General features: G+C 38.6%; 1 protein-coding gene across 1 annotated transcript; it reads right to left on the reverse strand.

Moving 5' to 3' along the window:
* Positions 1-9,538: 9,538 nt before the first annotated feature.
* Positions 9,539-13,262, reverse strand: LOC140004739 (uncharacterized). Its single transcript, XM_072044882.1, has 6 exons — positions 13,094-13,262; positions 11,986-12,946; positions 11,654-11,892; positions 10,163-11,086; positions 9,804-10,009; positions 9,539-9,712 (listed from the first exon to the last, which is right to left on the reverse strand). Exons 1-6 carry the CDS (start codon positions 13,260-13,262, stop codon positions 9,539-9,541), a joined length of 2,673 nt encoding a protein of 890 aa, XP_071900983.1.
* Between the last annotated feature and the right edge of the window lie 3,572 nt (positions 13,263-16,834).

Below are 16,834 nucleotides of genomic sequence, written 5' to 3' on the forward strand. Positions count from 1 at the left end.
TTATCAAAAATCAGCTCATAAGGAGTTTTCTTTAAAATAGGTCTCAAGAGTATTCTATTCATCACATAACATGCAGTGTTTACCGCTTCCGCCCAAAGATATTTAGGCAACCTACATTCATTCAACATAGTTCTAGCAGCCTCTTGGAGAGTCCTGTTTTTCCTTTCTACAACACCATTTTGCTGTGGAGTCCTTGCAATAGAAAACTCATGTGTTATACCATTATGATCACAAAATTCTGGAAAACCACAATACTTGAATTCCGTCCCATTATCACTTCTAATCCTAACAATTTTTAACCCAAGCAGATTTTGCACTTTAGCAAACATTGAAGTAAAATTCTTGAAGGCATCATCTTTATGAGCAAGAAATATCACCCAAGTGTATCTGGAATAATCATCAACAATTACAAAACAATATTTTTTACCTCCCAAGCTAGTGATTTGAGTGGGACCAAATAAATCAAGATGCAAGAGTTCCAAAGGTTTTGAAGTAGATACACACATTTTTGGTTTAAAAGAAATTTTAGTTTGCTTCCCAAATTGACATGCATCACATATTTTGTCCTTATCAAATCTAATTTTTGGCAAGCCTCTAACCAACTCCTTTTTCGAAATTTCCTTTAGTAAATCCATGTTAAAATGACAAAGTCTTCTATGCCACAACCAAGAATCTTCATTTGAAGCTTTAAGACATTTTAAGCTAGAAGAATCAACTTTATCAAGAATCACAATATATATGTCATTAAACCTCTTACCTTTGAACACAACATTATATTTGGAATCAAGTACAATGCATTCATGCTTTTTAAATAACACATACAAGTCTTTATCACACAGTTGACTAACACTAAGCAAGTTATAACCTAAGTTATCAACCAAGAGCACATTATGAACAAAAGTTTCACCATCCTTACCAACATCACCTATTCCAATTGTCTTAGCTTTCACATCATCACCAAATGTTACCTTTCCACTTGATTTTGATTTCAGCTTTATGAACAAGGAAGGATCACCGGTCATGTGCCTTGAGCAGCCGCTATCAATAAACCATTTTGACTTGTTTGATCCTTTATCCTGAAAAGATAACGTGTTTGGTACCCTTTTTAATTTTTGGGTCCATAATAGTTAGCATTGTATCTAACTAACCACATGCACTTCATCCCTTTGTTCAGATTTCTTTTCACATAGCAATTACTTTTCAAATGCCCTCTTTGACAACAAAAAACACACATAATGGAAGAGTCCTTAACATGTACTGGTTTGACATATCTTAATTCACCTCTTCTATATGTTGTGAAACCATGTGCCATTTTGTTGTGTGCAAATGTTCTTTGAAAAGTAGTAGGATGTGTAGATAACATGTTCCTTTTGTTAAACTCCTGCTTTCTTGCTTTCAAATTCTCATCCAAGCTGTCCATCCTTTTTTTCAAATCACCATGTCTTTCCTTCAGCATTTCACAAATATTTGTCTTTCTATCAAGCTCATCTTGAACATTACATCCAGCTCTTACTAGACTTTCATTGTCGGTCTTTAGTTGTTTATTTTGTTGAAAAAGACTTGCATTTTCTTGAATGAGAAAAGCCATTTTCTGTTTTAACTGCTTGTTTTTATCATAGGATTCCTTCAAGGCATTATGCAGTTTTTCAACAAAAGATTCAAGATCATCATCTTCATCATTATCACTTTCAGATTGAGAGTGTGTGGAGGTTACCTCATTATTTCCAATAGCCATGAAGGCCATTTGAGCAGATTCTTCTTCTTCTTCAACTTCCCCTTCGGAGTTGCATTCATTCCAAGTAATCTGAAAATTGTTGAATCTTGGCTTTCGATCAGCTTTTCCATCTTTCATCTTCTTCATGGGGCATTCGTTTGCATAATGTCCAATCTGTCCACATTCGAAGCATTTGTCCAACTGTTTCTTGTTGAAATCTTGTTTACCTTTATACTTTGCGATAGATGGCTGATTCTGGAATTGATTGCTAGGTCCTCCCCTTCTAAACTTTCTTTTATTCAGGATTCTTTTGAAGCCTCTGGTGATGAGAGCAAGATCATTATCATCACCATCCGAGTCTTCATCATCCAGATGAGCAGAATCATCTTCACCTTGAGTAGTCTTTAGAGCAATGTTTCTCTTTGCTCTAGCATCCTCTTCCTCCTGCACTTTAGATTTCAGTTTCAACTCATAAGTGGTTAGTGAGTTAATGATAGATTCAATAGGCACAGAACTTAAATCCTTGGCCTCCTCTATTGCTGTCACTTTATTTTCCCATTCTTTGCCCAAGGCATTGAGAATTTTCCTATTCTTCTCTCCCAAGGTGTACTCTTTGCCCAACGCCTCGAGATCTTTGATCAAGTCAGTGAACCTGCAATACATTTTGTCAATATCCTCAAGAGGTTCAATTTTAAATGATTCATATTTCGTGACCAAGATGGCCTTTTTCTGTTCTTTCACATTGTCACCACCCTCATGGATTTCTCTTAGTTTATCCCACATTTCTTTAGCCGATTTGCAGCCTTTTACTCTGATTGATTCATTTGAATCTAGGGCACTATAAATAACATTCATGGCCTTGGCATTCAATGTGAGGTTAGTCCTATCTTGAGCATTCATTTCAACTCTTGTTTTTGGCCGAAGCAACCCTGTATCTGCATCAAGAAAGTTAGCTTCATGCGGTCCTTCACTCACAATAAACCATAGTTCAATATCGATAGATTGTAAAAAGATAATCATTCGTTCTTTCCAGCTAACATAGTTAGAGCCACTGAACATGGGAGGCCTAGTAACAGATTGCCCCTCAACAAACATAGCATGACTGGTTGTCATCTTTACTCCAAGCCGTTAGAGCTTAATCTCAAGGAGACCAAGCTCTGATACCAATTGTAAGTCCCACAGACAACCAAGAGGGGGGGGTGAATTGGTTGATTAAAATCTTAACCAAGTTTATGCACTTTTTCTTTAATGAAAATTTACCTTCCTTTTTAGTAATGATCAACCAAGTAGATTAGAAGACAATAGCAATATTAATCAGAGAAGCAAGTATAGATAAGCAATGAAGATTTTATTAAACAGAAATATAAAATAGAGAAACAAACCAAGTGTCTACCAAGCTTTACCCAAACTTGAAGACCAAACACTAGGAAGAGCAACTTCTCTGTGATGAACGAAGATCAACTAGATGTACAATGGAGGGAGCTCTTCCTCCTTGCCCTAAGCCTCACTTAGTCAAGCTAGGAAGTTTTACAATCACTCAGAAAACCCTCAACAAAGCTACACTAAAGATCCTTTCAACCACAAAAGAAATGCTCAACAGAAATTCACACCACTTTAATACAAATCTGCTTTGGAGACTATTTTCTAGCTAAAATATCTCTTGAGAACTTGTAAACAAAGTGAGCAAAAGTCCCTACTTCGTTCAGACCAGTTTGATTTTAAAGGGATCCAGAAATGGGCTTCATCAATGCTTCCAACGGATAGAAGGCAGCTGAAGAGTCAACTAGCCGTTGGGGCTGTCGGACGTCCGACGATCGAATCATCGTCCGAACCAATCGTCCGATGATAGCCAAGTTGAGGTTCGGACGTCCGATAAGTTCTTTGTCGTCCGACAGCACAGCGTCCGACCTTGGGCCGAGAGCTAGCAAGTTATCTTGGAATTTTTCGGACGTCCGATGCGGTTGATTAACGTCCGATGGCAAGCGTCCGATCCTTCCGGACGTCCGATGCTTCCATGTGAGCGTCCGACGGTGCTTCCTTCCTGATGTTCTTTATCTTTTCGGACGTCCGACAGTTTCCTTTCGGCCGTCCGACCTGATTGTCCTGTTTTTGCTTCTCATTTTGGTTGTTTTACATTTCATGACATATTTGAACCTGATTCTTGGATAGACAAAAAAACACTTGTATTTGAGGAAGGTTAGACAAATATTTCAAAGAACCAAGAATGACAAACTAGACATACTTAAAAGACAATATCTTTGATCGAAAACAAAACAATGACTAAATTCATTCATATTATTCCAATCTTGTTTGCCACATCCAAAGCAACGTAGTCAGGAGATAAACGAACATATGCTTTCTTTGTTCCAACAGACCTGATCAAAGTGTTCACTTTCTTGGTCTGTATAAACAAACTTTTGTGATCATCAAAACCAAGAATAACATTAGGTATTTATTTTATTTATTTTATTCCGTTTCCCCTTTAGATTGTAGTAGGCATCCCCCTTTGTAATAGATAGGGCTTCCTTTGCTTTATTTGCCCTATGTGATTTGTATGCTTACGTGCTACATGTTACTTGCTTTCTTAGGGCCTTGCATCTAGATACCATGCTTATGTGTTATGTGCTACATGTGATTTATGTGTTTATTTGCTTTATTAGCCTTTACATGATTTATTTGATTTGTAATGAACATGGACGACACCACACTAGTCCAATGCTAGTTGTGGTCCCTTCCTCGAGTCCACACTAGTCCAACGCTAGTTGTGGCCCTTTGTTCCGATTTTCTCACTAGTCCAACGCTAGTGAGAATTTAGTGAAGGGCTAGTCCAATGCTAGACCCATTAGGCCCGTCCCTCTTGCTAGTGCATTTTTTGTATGTCTCATTACACTCCATGCATTTTTCTTAGTTTTCTATCATTTGGCATGCTCCTCCAACCCTTTCCCCTTCATTTTGGGTTTTTGCATCTTCATGCTAGTTATAGGGTACATTTGTTTTGGAGTCCCCTTTCGGTAAGGGAAACGAGCGAGTGTGGCTACAATATAGCCTTAGCACGCTAGTCCTTCCTTCTAATCAAAGGAAAAATTAAAGTCGTGAAGTTAGGAGTCATTCCCGTACCCGATTTGATGCATTCCTCTAGGTTCATACACTTTCATTTCTATCATATCACCTCCTCACTTTTTTATCCACATTTTCTCACTACTTACATTTTTCGCAATCCACATGCCATGTTTGCACATTCTTTTTCTTTTATTTATTTTTTACCTCACAAATTGCACTTATATGCTCTTACTACCATTATACCATATTTTCATCCACTTGCACACAAACACCTTTATTTTCTCAATTGGCACACATGCACTTTTCTTACATTTGCACACTTGCACTTACATTTGTATTTTTATTTTTATTTTATTTTGCATTCTTCTTACATTTTCACACTTGCACTCATATTTGGGTCTTCATTTGCATTACCCGTGACCTCTATGAGAGTTTTCCTTATTGGCCATCACAACTCATGTGGTTGGGACCAAAATGCCTCATAAGAGACATTTTAGATTTAGGATCGCATTTTTTTCTTTTCGCATCCGTTAGTCATATCCAACATGCAACACATACTTTGGGTAGAAGAATTAGGAAAAGAAGGGCTAAGTCACGCAACTAGCTTTGGCAAGGGTAGGGGAGTGCCTTAAGCTTTGCCTTTGCCTTCTCTCTTATCGAATGTGACCCCCAATCCCTTTCTTTGGTTACGTAGACCTAAAAAATTCTTTAAAAAGGGTTTGTTTACTTTTTTTTCCAAAAAAATCACTTTTTGGGTGACTTGGTACACCCTAACTCTATACCAAGTGGCAACTCCTTTTTTATCTCAAACCCTTTGATTGGCCAAACCGTCGCATTTCACAATCCCACGGCCTTTTATTTTCACTTTCACACACGTTCACATACATATCCCACACACTACCTTCACACCTCAAAAAGTAGGGCGCGACATGTACTTTTATTTTTGAAAACTAAGAAAAATGGAGAGAAAATACTTTTCTTCATCTTATTAGGACTACACAATATACATATATATATACACAAGTGTAACCTAATTTAGATCCTAAAATCATGCTAATCTAAATCAATCTATTACCTAATTAATACATGATACTATAATCATATGATACCTAATTAATACATGATACTATAATCATATCTTTCCTAATATTAGATCACATATCTTCAACACTCCCCCTCAAGCTGGAGCATAGATGTTGCTCATGCCCAGCTTGTTACAAAGGTAATCTACTCGAACCCCATGTAGAGCCTTCGTAAAGAGATCCCCCAATTGTTCTCCAGTCCTTACAAATCCTGTAGAAATCAAGCCCTGCTGTATTTTGTGAGGCCCCAGTTCGTTCTACGTTGATATATTCATTAATTGGGCGGTAACGTTTGGTTTTGGGAGTATTTCGAAAACCCTAAGTAGGGATTAAGATTTAAACCCTAAGTTCCGGTTAAGATTGAAAACCCGTTTTCCTACATTTTCTTTATTAGAAAATGCCTCAGATAATTTTTATTGAGTAAATAGAGTTTTTAGATGATTTTTCTAGTATTAGTTAGTTTTTGAGAAATTAAGAACGTATATCGGACGTGGGACCCACTAGTGCGAAAAGTTCGGAAAAATTCGGCCAATTAGGTTAAATTCCGGATACTGTGTAAAATTTATCGGGTGTTAAGAGATAAGTAGAGTGTGTGAAGTGAGTGATGTGAGAGGAAAAAGAAGTGATAAGATTGCATTAATGAGGTGACAAGTGTCACCCTCTTATTGGTTTTACTTTAAGATTTACTATTCACAATTTTGACTTTTTTGACCAAAGGTTAAATATCTCAAAAATCATTCAAAATTCACCATTTTTCTCTCCTTGGTGGCCGGCTCTCTAAGCTCAAAGAAGGGAGGAAATTTTCCATCTCTCAAGCTTCCATAAGCTTCAATCTTCCATAAACAAAAGCTTAGACTAGATTTCACTCCATAAAATCTTATCTTCTAGTGCTAGTAAGGGTTGTGGTGAAGTTTGTTTGAAGGTCTAAGGTGCCCAACATCTTCCTCTCTCTTGGTTCTTGGTAAGTGAAGCTTGAAACACCCTACTACACCTAATGATGCTTATGTTGTGCTTATTAGTGATAAGAGTGCTGAAATTTCTGGTTTTAATCTTGGTTTGAAGTGATTTGGTGAAGTTTTCCATTTTATGATGATTTTTCTGGTTTAATTGGATTATGATGGTGTGGTTGAATATGATGAATGGTAATAGCCTATAATGACTCTAGTGAGTGTGAAATGTGGATAAATGCAACCAATTTAGGATTTGGTGTGAAAATTGAAAAGTTAGGGTTCCTAAATCCCCAATTCTGTCCGGTTTTGGATCATAGGGTTAGAGGCAGAATTTGACTTTGCTCAAAACATGAAAGTTGTAGGTATTGATGTGTTTGAGGGGCCTACAAAATTTCAGGTCATTTAGATTAATGTAGAATGAGATATGACGAAATTACTGTAGCTGTTCTGCTTTGGTCAGAATGCGAAAACTGCGTTGGTATTTGGCTATTTTGGCTGGAATTAGTTTGGATTTTGAAGTTGGTGTCTTCTGATGAAATGTAGCTGGATGTCTTATCTAACATATGCCTTTGGAATTTCGGCATTTGGACTTGTATAGACTAAGTTATAGTCATTACAGTTTTATGTGATTTGCAAACCTATTTTGGTAATTCTGGATTTGTATTTTGCATATTTGACCTAGTTGTGCTAGGATTTGGACTGAGTGGCCTTCTACATTGTTGTACCCCTGTTCCTTAGCTTCGAAACGGTGGGTCTTACACCCCCATCCGATAACCGTAGTGAATTTGGTGCCATTACCGCATATTGAGGTCAAATACGGTTTGTGATTCTAGTACGTTTTTGGAAAGTTTATGGCTGGAACTTTGGCTTCACATTTGACTGAGTTACAAGCTGTTTGGGCTTCTGACCAAAACACCAAACTTATAGCCCTATATCAGAGCTTTCTAACGCCCTTGGAATTTCATGAATCGGATTTATAAAACCTGAGATATAGCCGAGCAAACAAGGCCTGCCCGTGAAAATGACCAGAAATCTGTTTTGGTCCTGATGACCAATTTCCGTTCCGAATTTGGATTACCAACCTTCATGAAAGTTGTTCCATTTGGAATGAACTATCTAACTACCAATTTTCAGCTCTTTTGACCATGTGTAGCATAGAAAACTGTTTGCACTCAAAACTGACCATTTGTGCATTGGCCAGATTTCGTAAGTGATTGTGTTTGGTTCATTTGGGACTAAAGCCTCCAGTTTCAGTTCTGGATGTCTTCATAACAGTTGTTGTTCATCCTTTAAGCTTCGATATGGCATCTCATACGCCTTAATCCGATGTTCGTAGCTCAACTTATGAGTAAACTAGAAACGAGTGTCAAATCTGCCGTTTCCGCTAACGGCCGTCTCCGTTTCCGTTCGTCATATTTACGTGCGCGCGTGCCGTTTTTGCCGTTTTGCTTGTTTTAGGCACGATAGTAGTCGTTTGCGATATTATGTGATGCAATCTTCTATTTCAGATCGTGGTGAGTTAGGCGGAGCTGGTGGGCCCTACTAGCGAACACGCACGAAGTGATTTTCACGTTTGTACTACTTTTGTACTTTGTGTAAGTATTCAGGCCAGTTTGGTATGTTTTCTTTGCTATGTGTTTGAGATATGTGAAAAGGGCACTTAGGCGAGGGTGTACTTTATCGCACTCGACCTAAACCCTAATTTGAATGTATAATTGTACTTGGCATATGTATATGAACCTTTTGGAACCAAAACCCTTGAGCTTGTGGCTCGGGGCGACTTTCGAATAAAGTTTGTGAAGTTTGCAAAGTTTGTGATTTTGAATAATTTTGTGAAGTTTGTGAGTTTGGGGCGAACTCTTGACCTGGTTGGACTATTCGAGCCGGTTAGGGCTTGGTCGAAGGCAGTCCAACTTAGTCTGAGGTCACCAAGTTTGTAGGTTCATGTTATGAACCAATTTTGTAAATCCGGTTCACCGAGAAGGTGACCAAGTTTGTGACCCGAGCTTGTGACTCAAGCTCAAGTTTGTGATTTCGTTCGCCCGGGCAAGTTTGTGAGGTGACTGGCCAGTGAGGGTGATAAGGTGTCGGTGGGTGTACAAGTGAAGTTCTACGGACTATTATTTGCGGTCGACGGAGTGTCGGCAGGAGATCACGCATGGCACATGAGTTGGCTTTGGAGCCACCTGTATCCTTATTATGTGATGTTACTTTTCTGCTTTTGCTTTACTCTTATTGTGTAACTGTTACGTGAAATTTATGCTTTCGCCCCTGTTTACTTACTAAGCATATAGCTTACCCCATTCCTTTTGTTTTCCTTAGCAGGGGCCGACGCGGGGACTTTTGGCTCGTATACTAGTATAGTTAGTTTGGCTTGTAATAGTTGAACAGTTAGGATGTTTGTTTTTGTTTTGGTGGTTTGACTCGATACTTTTGGAGAATGTAATTATAACTCTTTTGGGATTGTATATATTGTATTTAGTGCTCTTTCGAACTTTAAGTTTTGAGTCCTGGCGCGAGCTAGGCAGGCGGCCCGCCGATACCCTTGGGTTCGCCCTTGGGAGAAGTGGGGTCGTCACATATTTTCTCACGAACAAAATGACAATCTATTTTGATGTGTTTTGTTCGCTCATGAAATACGGGATTGGATGCAATATGAAGAGCCGCTTGGTTATCACACCATAATGTTGCAGGCATTGAGGTTTTGAGACCTACTTCAGTTAGAGGTTGATTTATCCACATGATTTCACATGTCGATTGTGCCATAGCTCTATATTCTGACTCTGCACTCGATCGCGAGACAACATTCTGCTTCTTACTCTTCCATGAGACCAGGTTTCCTCCAACAAAGACACAAAATCCAGTTGTGGATCTTCGACCTGCCTTGGATCCTGCCTAATCAGCATCTGAAAAACACTCAATTCTAGTATAACCATGATTTTTATACAGAATACCACGTCCAGGAGCTCCTTTTAAATAACGCAAAATTTGTTCTACAGCTGCCCAATGAGTAACAGTAGGATTAGACATATATTGACTAACAACACTAACTGAATACACGATATCTGGACGAGTCACTGTAAGATAATTCAACTTTCCAACCAATCTTCTATACCTCCCAGGATCTTCTAACAATTCACCTTCTTTTGTGAGCTGCAAGTTAGGGATCATTGGGGTACTAGCTGGTTTAGCCCCCAATTTTCCTGTTTCAAATAGTAAGTCAAGAACATATTTTCTTTGGGATAGGAATATCCCCTTCCTACTCTTTGCTACCTCAATACCCAAAAAATACTTTAATAGTCCCAAATCCTTTGTCTGAAATTGACTATGGAGAAAAGTTTTAAGAGATGAAATACCTGCAGCATCATTCCCAGTGATAACAATATCATCCACATATACTACCAACAAAATAATACCAGCTTCAGACTGTTTGTAGAAAACAGAGTGATCAGATTTGCTTTTCTGCATCCCAAACCTTTGAACTGCTAGACTAAATTTTTCAAACCAAGCACGAGAACTTTGTTTCAATCCATACAAGGACTTCCGAATATGACAAACCTTCCCAGACTCCCCCTGAGCAACAAACCCTGGTGGTTGCTCCATATAAACTTCCTCTTGGAGGTCTCCATGAAGAAAGGCATTCTTGATATCTAGTTGATGCAAAGGCCAATTATGAGTGGCTGCCATAGAAATGAATAACCTGACAGAATAATCCTCTCCATAGATTTGAGCATAGCCTTTGGCAACAAGGCGAGCTTTTAACCGAGCAACCGACCCATCAGGATTGAATTTAACTACAAAAACCCACTTACTCCCAATGGCCTTCTTCCCTGCAGGTAAATTTACTAAGTTCCAAGTATCATTACCATCTAGAGCATTCATCTCCTCTATCATAGCATTGCGCCATCCGGGATGGGATAGGGCTTCATGAACAGTTTTAGGATGGGAGATAGAATCAATAGATGTAATAAAGGAACAAGAAGAGGTGGGTAGATGATTATAAGATACACACGAAGACACAGGATAAGTGCATTGACGCTTACCTTTGCGAAGAGCAATAGGAAGATCATCACTTGAGACAGGATCTAGTAACGAAGGAACTGGTTCAGGGCATGTAGCAGGAGACTTTTGTCGTTGAGAATATACCTGAGTAATTGGAGGTTTAGCAGGGGAAGATCTTGAAGATGTGACTGTATAGATTAACAAATCATCATCCTTCTCCTGACATGAATGAGATGAGGATGGGGTAAAAGGTGTATTTTCAAGAAAAGTAACATCAACTGACACAATGTACCTCCCAAGACTAGGACAATATCATCTATATCCTTTTTGGACACGGGAATAACCAAGAAAAATACATTTCAATGATTTGGGGTCTAATTTAGTGACTTGAGGATGAGAGTCGCGGACAAAACATGTACACCCAAAGATTTTAGGTTTGATGGGAAACAAAGGTCTATTTGGAAAAAGAGTATTATAAGGAGTCCCACCATTCAAAACAAATGAAGGCAGACGATTAATTAGAAAGCAAGCTGTGGACACTGCATCAGCCCAAAAATGTTTAGGAACATGCATTTGAAATGATAAGGCTCTTGCAGTTTCGAGCAAATGTCTATTCTTTCGTTCTGCGACCCCGTTTTGGGATGGTGTATCCACACAAGAGGTTTGATGAATAATGCCATTTTGCACCATATAAGATTGAAAATGTGCGAATAAATATTCTTTGGCATTGTCACTTCACAATATTTGTACAGAACGCTTAAATTGAGTCTTATCCTCAGCACAAAAAGCACAAAAATGAGAAAATAACTCTGACCAATTTTTCATTAAATATAACCAAGTCATACGAGAATGGTCATCAACAAAAGTAACAAAATACTTGAATCCAGTTTTAGAAGTGACTGGACTAGATCCCCAGACATCTGAATGAACTAATGCAAAAGGAGCATCCGCTCGTTTATCGACTCTAGGACTCAGATTAACACGATGATGTTTGGCAAACTGACAAGACTCACAATCTAATAGAGACAAACTCTGAAATTGTGGACAAAGTATCTTTAACAATGGGAGAGAAGGATGACCCAGCCTACAATGTGCTTCAAATGGAGTTACAATTCTAGAACAAGCTATGGGCTTTCATATCTGTGTGTCAAGAATGTAAAGACCTCCAGATTCATACCCTTTACCAATAATCTGCTTCGTCGAAAGATCCTGAAACAAGCAATAGTCAGGAAAGAATTGGGCAGAACAATTGAGGGCACGAGTAATTTTACTCACAGAAATTAGATTAAAGGACAACTCAGGCAAACTTAAGACAGATGACAATGAGATTAATGGAGTGGGGTTAACTGAGCTTGATCCAAGAACACGAGATTTTGACCCATCAGCTAAGGTAACTGTAGGTGCAGATGTGTGTGGCTGAAAGGTGGAAAATAGACTAGAATTACCTGTCATATGATTTGTGGCACCAGAATCAATTACCCATTTGGAGGACGAGGACACAAGGCATGTGTTTGGTTTACCTGACTCAGCGATGGCAGTTACGGGAGTAGATGAAGACTTTAATGATTCTTGATACTGAGAAAATTTAGTAAATTCATCTGCAGAGATCGTAACAGACTTTTCATGGTTAATAGCATCATTAGTAGAAGCAATATGTGCGGATTGAGTTCTCTGGTTCCTGTACTGCAATTTCTTACAATCACGCTTCATATGGCCCCGCTTTTGACAATAGTAACACACAATCACTTCTGCATTCTGTCCCCGAGTGTCAATTCCTTTACCACCACCTTTGTATTGCTGTTTTCCAAAACCAACAAGAGCACTGCTGGACTGAACAGACTGGGTATTCTCTGTGCGAAACACCCTACTAAACACATCTTGCAAGGATGAGATCTCAGGACTGGAAAGAATCTGAGATTTAACAGCCTCAAATTCAGGGGAAAGACCAGTCAAAAAACTCATAATTGCCATCTGTTCCCGTTGAGTTTGCTTAACTTTCACATCAGAACTAAACGGTAACAACAGATTAAGCTCCTCATAAGTTTTCTTAAAATCCATAAAATAAGTCATGATAGACTTATCTTGTTTCTCAGCACGATAAAAGGCTTGGCACACCTCATATATGCGAGAAATATTCCCTTTACCAGAATACAAAAATTCTAAATATTCCATTAACTCCTTAACAAATTCTCAGTGATTAATTAAGCTAATTACCTCACTGTCAATAGAATTCCGTATTTGTAGGAACAATCTAGCATCTTCCCTTAGCTATGTCTGTCTTGAACCATCTTTTGGAGGATCATCAGTCAGATGATTGTCTTTATCAATGCTTCGCAGATAAAGACGAACCATTTTGCTCCAATCAAGATAGTTAGAATTGTTGAGTTTGTGGTCCGTGATCTTAGACATCACAGGAACCACATCAGACGTAATGACAGATTTTGTTTCTGCCATGGGTTCAGAATTAACAGAATAAAAACAAAAAAAAGGACAGATCTGAACTCTTTAAAACAAGAGTGAAGAATAGAACAGAGATGTGTCCTATACAGAACCAGATGAACCAAATGATGACTACTGAATTTTCTGGCAGCGGACAGAGACCCTAACCTTGATGGTAGGGCTCTGATATCATGAAAACTAAGAAAAATGGAGAGAAAATACTTTTCTTCATCTTATTAGGACTACACAATATACATATATATATACACAAGTGTAACCTAATTTAGATCCTAAAATCATGCTAATCTAAATCAATCTATTACCTAATTAATACATGATACTATAATCATATGATACCTAATTAATACATGATACTATAATCATATCTTTCCTAATATTAGATCACATATCTTCAACAATTTTGATTCAGTCGATTGAAGATGTTATCTCATCGACTTCTTGGGAACCCAAACCCTACTGGGTAGTTAATCGAGTCGAGCCGGCAAGGGCTTGATCGACTAGATAACGAACCATGGGTATCTAGTGTTGTCGAGTAGAGTGTTATCTCCTTGACTAATCGGTATGCTCGAGTATTACCACCAGTGTTTATGTTGGAGTTCGGGGCCCGGTAAGGGGTTTGGTTGGTGGACGGAGATTGGAGTTAAGTGGTGTACTACTGGACTAGTTACTTCACTTGAAAGTTGACGGAGTGTTAACTAATACTTGATCAAGCTCTGGTGAAGAAATGGGAATTTGGCTCCTGAGAGCCATCTGTATCCTTCTACATTGATTGTTATTCGAAGTGTTATTGTTCATTTAGAAAACAAAAAGAGAGTTTTCACTCGCTCATTTTGACATTTTGCTATTTGAAGTGTTATTGCTCACTTTCATGAACTTGTTATGCTCGCTATTTTGCTACGTGATATTTGTACTTTTCAATATTAGTCAACTTGCTATTTGGAACCTCACTGGGCTTTTAGTTCATTCCACACCATTTGTTTTCCGTACAGGGGGTATGAGTGAGGCGTAAGATTGGTACAGGCTAGTGTAGTCTAGTAGTTTTTGAATTTTGCGATTGTACTTGCACTAGTGCCCGATTAGGACTGATTATATCTGAAACTCACATCTTTTGATATATGTGGGATTGTACGAAAGTTTGAAATAGAAATGAAAGTACATGTATGTTCCAAGTTTGGAAACTAGTATTTCTTTTACTCTTGAGGTTATAACCTATTATATTTGAAGTGAGTGAGTGACTCTTGGCGAGAGTTGGGCATGCGACCCGCCAAACCCTAGAGTACGCCCTAGGGGGAGGTGGGGCCGTCACACAATTTGCTATTTGGAACATCACTGAGTTTTAGCTCACTCCGTTAGTTTTGTTTTCCTTATAGGGGATACGAGCGAGGTGTGAGATTTGTAAAGACTAGCATAGTCTAGTTGTTTTGAATTTTGAAGTTGTACTCGCACTAGCACCTGACTAGAGTTGTTTGTACTTGAATTGTAAACACTTTAAAGTATTTTGGCGTATAGAGCCTTGTATCTGGGTTGAGCATCAATGAATATATTAAGTTTGAACTTGTTGTGGTACTTATTTTGTGACGACCCCACCTCCCCCTAAGGCGTACCAAAGGGTTCGGCAGACCGCCTGCCCAGCTCTCGCCAGGACTCACTCCCTATCTCAAACGAGTCATGTACACACATCCATGAACCATAAATAACATTCCCAATTCAAGCTTATAATTTACGTTGATAGAAATCGAGGTACAAAGTCTCAATACACCAAACTAGTTCAAAACGTATACAATCCAAGTACAACATGTTCCATCCGAGGAATAGCGCGGGTACAAGTCAAAAATCAAACAACTAGTCTATGCTAGACTTTACATAACTCACACCTCGCTCGTACCCCTGAAAGGAAAACAAATGGAGTGGAATGAGCTAAAAGCCCAGTGAGGTTCCAAATAGCAAATTGACCATTATTTATAAGTACAAGTTTTTGATATAGCAAAGTAACGAGCATGAAGAGTTCATAAATGTGAGCAATAACACGTCAAGTAACAATCTTAAAATGAGCGAGTGTAGAAGTTTTTCAAAAGAAACAATAATCCAATAAACAATAATCATTCCAAAGTATAAGGATACGGATGGCTCTCAGGAGCCAACTTCCATTCATCATCAGGGCTTGATCACATAGTAGTTGACACTCCGTCAACTTTCAAGTAAGTAACCAATCCAGTAGAACACCACTTAAACGACTCTCCGTCCACCGTTCAACCCCCAGCTGGGCCCAAAATCCTCAAGAACACGGGTGGTAATACTCGAGTATACCGATTAGTCGAGGAGATATCACTCCACTCGACAATACAAGAGACCCAGGGTTCGTTACCCAATCGACCAAGCCCTTGCCGGCTCGACTAGAGTAACTCGCCACAGGGTTTCTGGAATTCCAGGAAGTGCGCGCATCATAATCAAGTATATCAAGTCAATTGCAACAATAAACAAGTATATCACGTAAGGGCAAGTGCGATAAAGTACACTCTTGCCCTTACAATTCACGTATATAACATGTAATCAGATTGGTCACGTATCAAGTTCAAGTATCAAGTTCAATTTGGTATTTGAAAGCACTCACCCAAAAGATATAGTGCTACTGGTCACTTTCAGGTTATACTCCGAGTTCGGAGTCCAAATCTGCGATAAAACTCAATTTGAGAACTTTGAAACATGATTAGAGTTCGAAACTTAGACGTTTCGTTCAATAAGAATCAAGAAATGAAAATTCACTTGGAGAATACTCGTGAAATACTCGCTCACTTTTTAAATGATAAAACTTTGTAACATTTATACTTGAAATGGTCATGCGAGTCGAAAGTACAAGGAAATCGTACTTTGAACAATCATTATTTCATTTCTCAAGGGTACAAGTTCGGCCAAGTCCTTATTTATATATCTTGGGACAAGAAGACTTAAGTACCCTAGATGGTTCAAGCAGTAATCACTCTTAACTCATACTCAAGTTGCAAAGATAGTTTTCTAGACCTCGAGTAAAAATTCGGGCAGCATGCCCTTTGTGTTTACCTACTTTCCAGCCATTTAGGCTTCATTATTTTTCTTCAACCAAAATCCAACATCATAAATATCAGCAATTCAAGTCAAAAGCCGTTCCATAGGCTTACAATATCATAAGAATAGGAATTACAATAATAGCAAGTGCAGAAATACAATCTAGCACAAGGCAGATTTGACGTATGATTGCGGAAATAACATATCCGAGGCTACACTTATCGGATTGAGACGCAACCTAAGCCGTTTCGAAGCTAAGATATAGGGCTGCAATGTTCATGAAGGTCACTTAGTCCAGTTCCTAATGTAGCTTAGTCAAATCCTCAAATTACAGAACCAAAATCCAATTTGTCGGCTGATAACCGCCTTACACTGTAATGGTCATATCTCAGAGTACACAAGTCCGATTCAGGTATTCTTAGAGGCATTTTAAAGCTAAGTCAGAGTACCACAACTTTCATGTTTTGGTAAAAAGCTAAATCAGTACGCATTCTAGTGAAAAAACGTAATAAACTGGACAAACT

This window comes from Coffea arabica, chromosome 4c (assembly GCF_036785885.1).
Source record: "Coffea arabica cultivar ET-39 chromosome 4c, Coffea Arabica ET-39 HiFi, whole genome shotgun sequence".
Lineage (NCBI taxonomy): Eukaryota > Viridiplantae > Streptophyta > Magnoliopsida > Gentianales > Rubiaceae > Coffea > Coffea arabica.